Below are 4,897 nucleotides of genomic sequence, written 5' to 3'. Positions count from 1 at the left end.
TGATTTTGATTCTTGACCTTATTTGATTTTGATTCTTGACCTTATTTAATGTGTATGCATACAAATACGTGCTTGGTATTACTGTGGTTTTATTGACCATTGAGGATTACAAACTAAGAAATTGTAATGACAATGTAGTTCACTTTACCACTTTAAAAATGATGTAAAATTTGGAAATGACGGGCGCATCCGTTAAAAGTTAAAAACGGTTGATCAGGATACGTTTCAAGAGTGCAGAACACCATATTCAAAACCATTGCGTAGTGAGCCATTTCGTCATCGTCTAAATTGTCCATTAGATTGTGGCGTGAGCTCCAAAAGTAAGGCAAACTGCGTGTTTCGAAGTGTATTTTTAATACTTCCAACATCTTAAATCCACAAAAGGAAAATAGGTTAGTTTTTTTTTATATTAACCACTAATTCATGATTTTTATACTTATTGTTACCTCTAGAAATACTTCACTGATTGGTTTTTGCCAAAAATTTTCGGACCGCTTTTCAATTTCCCATAAAAACATGCTGGTAAGGAAAGCGCCTTTTAACTTGTCCAGTCTATAGCGATCGCGCAGAGATTTCAAGAGACGATAGACCACCTTTAGATGTTGCTTATTCAATAAAAGTTTATGTTCCATGTCTGGATTTAGTAGTTGAAAAGAATTATCAGGACAATTTAGATAGTTGCCATTAAAAGGCTTTGGAATGGCATACCACGAGGACGGGTACGTATTGCCCTTATTTATGAATTTAATTTCTTTTTCAATTAGTATAGCTGGCACGAAATCGATAGAAATCGAAAAATTGGGATGTTCAACATCTGTCGCGTATATGGTATGCGCCACTCCTCGTTTTAAGTATTTTAGTATCAAACATTTGCCGTTCGATTGTACACGGTTTCCAATTTTTTCTAAAACGTTTTTTATAATCTTGCTTATCCACATTTGTAATACAGCTCGTTTTAATGGCTTTCTTCTTCCCTCCTTCTCGTTAATAAGTTGATTAAGTACTAATCTCAAATCCAAATTCAAGGGTGGCTTATTTAAATTGCCGCCATAACGTAGTTTCACAAGTCCTGGTCTTTTGTCATCCATTAATACGTTCAGCTTTTCTCCAAACGCAATTTTTAGTATGAAAAGAACGTCGAACTCGTCTGGTTTTTCAAGGCGCACATTGTGCATATAGCTGCCTATGAAAACAACCATTGTAAGTTATCATTAATATATGAATTGGAATCCCCGAACTTACCAAACAAACGGTAGCCCTTGTACATTTGCGCAAAGGCTGCATCCATTTCACACATACCATTAAGCAAAGTATCTCGTATTTCGTTGTAGGCTTTAGTGTACGGCTTACGGTCCTTATCATCAATTGTTATTAATTCATTAATTTTTCGTAAATGGTCCTCGAATGGTTGCGACATTTTTAATTATTAGTCGTAGACGGAACTAAAAATTACGAAATTATTATTCGGTAAATACATATCTACTGCATATGCTTCTGACTATTAATAGAATCATACAAATAATGAGAATTAAGGGCAACCTATCAAATAGCTGTTAATTAACAGCGTTATCACTGATATTGGAAACAGACACAAACGATGCGTAATAATCTTCTAGTTCGAAGTTGTGCGTTTTAGTAGCTGTTAGTAAAGTGCTAAGGGAAAGGCAAAGGTGATAAAAAATCGAAATCGAATTCATATACAATTTCATAAAGTAATTCAAATGGCGGACGGTGGGACCCACAAAAGTTTTACAGAAAGTCCACATATGGACAAATTTCAACTTAAATGCGTCCTGTATGGAGAATCAGTAAAAATTAAGGTTCACAATAACTTAGTTCGAATCTTGCTACAAATAAAAAGAGCATAGAATGGTAAAAACGTAATTCAGTAGCGTTTAAAATATGATACAGTTCTGCGAGCTTAGGCGTTTGTACTGATTAAGAAGAAACTCAAACTCATCTTTAAACCAATAGTAAAAAGTTAATCTTCGTAAATAGTCGACGCCGTCCTTTCAAGTAGTTGCATTTGTGGAGCCAGGTGTCGCCTTTTAAATATTTAACCGAAAGCAATAAAACTTTCAATAGCAAATAACTCCCAGTCCGTTTTTCGACGGTTTATCTCAGGTCATTCCTCTTTTATTGCTACGAATGTTACTTTGAAACTAAAGAACTGATTTCAGTGAAGATCGAAGCAGAACAAATCCGTCTATCGAAATCCTATCATTTATAACTGTCCGATGTGCCAGTTTTCCTTCATTACATTCATTTCAATCCGGTAGTGTTCTCAAATTTTGCAGAACTGTCTCACATACCTCATCGTTTATGAATATTACTGAACGAATAATACGTAAATTAATCAAATAATTTAGAGAAACGTTTTCTTGAATGTATGGAAATTTTGGACTTAAAGACACGACTGATAAAGATGAATTACAAGCAACCTTAAACATATAGATAAGAAATGCATTTCTTGCAACCTCTTTGTAAAAGTTGTTTATATGGAACCTTCCTTACATACTTACATAATTATTCTTTTAAAAGAGTTTCAAAATTTCACTTTTATTATACACAAAATACAGTTAATTTGTTCTGCTGCTTCTTAAATGAATAATTCACGCTCACACTTTAAAGAAGTCTGAAACATGTATCGTGCGAAAAAGCAAATGTAAGCAAAGAATTCTCCGAAAACGTCGATTACGATTACATACATGCTCCTCACAAATATTGATCATGAAAATACAAAATCGTCGCAATCAGCAATTTTATTTAAATGTGCGTGTAGTTTGTGTGAGCATGCGCATTCTTGCCAATGAGCTAGCATTGAAACGGGGAAATCACACCGAATACATATACACAGGCGTCTCTCGCTTAACGCGGTACTTGTAGAGTATGACTTCGATATAACACGGCACAAAACTCGTGGCAATTTCAACACGGTTTGGACACACCACGAGTTCAAAAAGCCGAATATATGTTCGTTTGAATTGAGTTTTGCTTTTCCTACGCCCCACACGACTACGACTACGCTTGTGGTACAGGGTAAATTAAGCTTGTGCGGACATGCGTAACACTCAGAAGCGCTTAAGATATCTTCACCTTTTGTTATGCCGATCGATTCAGAATCATTTCCTGAAGAAGTCTGTGCTTTTCCGTCTGCCTGCATGCCTTTGCATCCAATGTTTGGCCATGCATTTTTGTGTTCAGTCTAGAGAAAGCAATTTTTGAGATATATTTTAGTTTTTCGACTATTTTGAAAAGTCGCTATATGGAATTAAGTTCGAATTTTCAATGAGTAATAGTACTTCGAGATTCTAAATTGGTATGAAAAAATTTGGTTCAGCTGGGTCAATCTTTTAGGGACCGTCTCATAAAACTGTTTCTACGGATAAGGAATCTTTTTATGGTAAAAAGATATAATTTTTAATATTTTATGGTGAAAGATAGTTCATAAATAAAAATTGGGGGGATAGTTAACCTTATTCAACTTGGCATATAGGGATTCTCAGGAAATGTAAATTCTTATATGGCAAAAGGGCCTAATTGTTGATATCTTATGATGAAAATTTGTTCATGTTAGTAATTTGACGTAAAAGTCAAGTCGACCAAATTTGAACCGTATTGGTCCTTCTCTTCGACCCCACCCCATATAACGCTTCTCATGAAAAGTAAGCTTTTCAGAAAAAGGTTTAACTTTTAATATTTTATGATGAAAATTGGTTCATAATAGCAATTTAGCAAAAAAATTAATGGTAGGAAATTCGGATCACATATGTCTTTTTTTTAGGCCCCAGCAAATATTGAGGTTATCATCAAAAGCATGCGCTTTGGAGCGAAAGTTTAATATTTAGTTTATTCTGACGGAACCGGAAAGATAATAAAATTTTTAGGAAATAAATAATATAAGGCTATGCGATGTTTTGTGCATTCTCCAATATGTTCGCCTTCGCGACAAGCATGCCTTTGCATAATTTTGAGTGTATGATTATCAAAACGATTACGAAATGTGGGCTCTCCAATCGTAGTCCTTACACGACTGTAACGCTTTTATTTGTTGTGATATTGGATAATGTTTGTCTGTATAATAACACGGTTTCGATACACACACCGTAAGAATTAACCGTTTAGTTGAGCGTCGCCTGTATACAACATATGAATGCTTCTTAACAAATTAAAGAATCCTCGCAATCAGCAATTTTATTTTAATGTGTGCGTAGTTTGTGTGAACATGCGACTTTTCACAATGAGCTAACTTTGAAATAGGGAATTCACACAAACGGCCTGTGCATAAATAGAACAAAGAATTTTTTTCAACAAATTTCTGTGTTTCTTTGCTCGCGCGTGCACAAAGCAGAGTTACCATAAAGACATTTATTTACTACGTGATTGACATTTTTCGCCAATACACACAAACGTCAACGTAAAAACTCTCAGCTAATAGCGTACATGTTTTTGAGACAGTGGTGTATTTTTCGAAATTCGAAGTGGATAATCATTAAGAGTAAGAATAATAAACAAAGCTTCCATCGAATTTTGCAAATTAGCAAAAAAGGGCATGATTTCCACGCAAACCCCTCTTCGTACGCCCATTACCATATACATATGTATGGTTCTGATATACATCAAGAATCTTTTTAAATGGAATTTTCAAAATCGTAAAAAAAAGTGGCGGACAACCGCTCTAAAAACATTTTAATTAATAATAAATGCCTTCTTCAAATGAAAAATTAATCAAAATACATGCAAGCACCTACTACATCATCCAGCATTAGCGGGAGGTAAGCATCTTGTGCGCAAGCAGCTGCAATCAATATAAAATATAATCTTTTTTATATAAATGTATCAAAAATATAAATTCATCTCCCCTTGTACGTCTCTTGAATAGTTTTATACAATTTTT

General features: G+C 34.4%; 2 protein-coding genes across 2 annotated transcripts in view; one reads left to right on the top strand and one right to left on the bottom strand.

The window, feature by feature from the left end:
* Positions 1 to 149: 149 nt before the first annotated feature.
* Positions 150 to 2,631, bottom strand: LOC119639761. Its single transcript, XM_038037402.1, has 4 exons — positions 2,523 to 2,631; positions 1,243 to 1,442; positions 447 to 1,183; positions 150 to 368 (listed from the first exon to the last, which is right to left on the bottom strand). The coding sequence occupies exons 2-4, from the start codon at positions 1,415 to 1,417 to the stop codon at positions 153 to 155; spliced, it is 1,128 nt and encodes a 375-aa protein (XP_037893330.1). The 5' UTR covers positions 1,418 to 1,442; positions 2,523 to 2,631; the 3' UTR covers positions 150 to 152.
* Positions 2,632 to 4,756: 2,125 nt separating this feature from the next.
* LOC119639690 overlaps positions 4,757 to 4,897 on the top strand; it is a 16,376-nt gene continuing 16,235 nt past the window's right edge. Inside the window, exon 1 of the mRNA XM_038037256.1 lies at positions 4,757 to 4,775. The gene's annotated coding sequence lies outside the window, so the exon portion shown is untranslated. The remainder of the gene's footprint in view (positions 4,776 to 4,897) is intronic.

Source organism: Glossina fuscipes, unplaced genomic scaffold (assembly GCF_014805625.2).
Source record: "Glossina fuscipes isolate IAEA_lab_2018 unplaced genomic scaffold, Yale_Gfus_2 113, whole genome shotgun sequence".
Lineage (NCBI taxonomy): Eukaryota > Metazoa > Arthropoda > Insecta > Diptera > Glossinidae > Glossina > Glossina fuscipes.
This window is presented reverse-complemented; position numbering and strand designations above follow the sequence as displayed.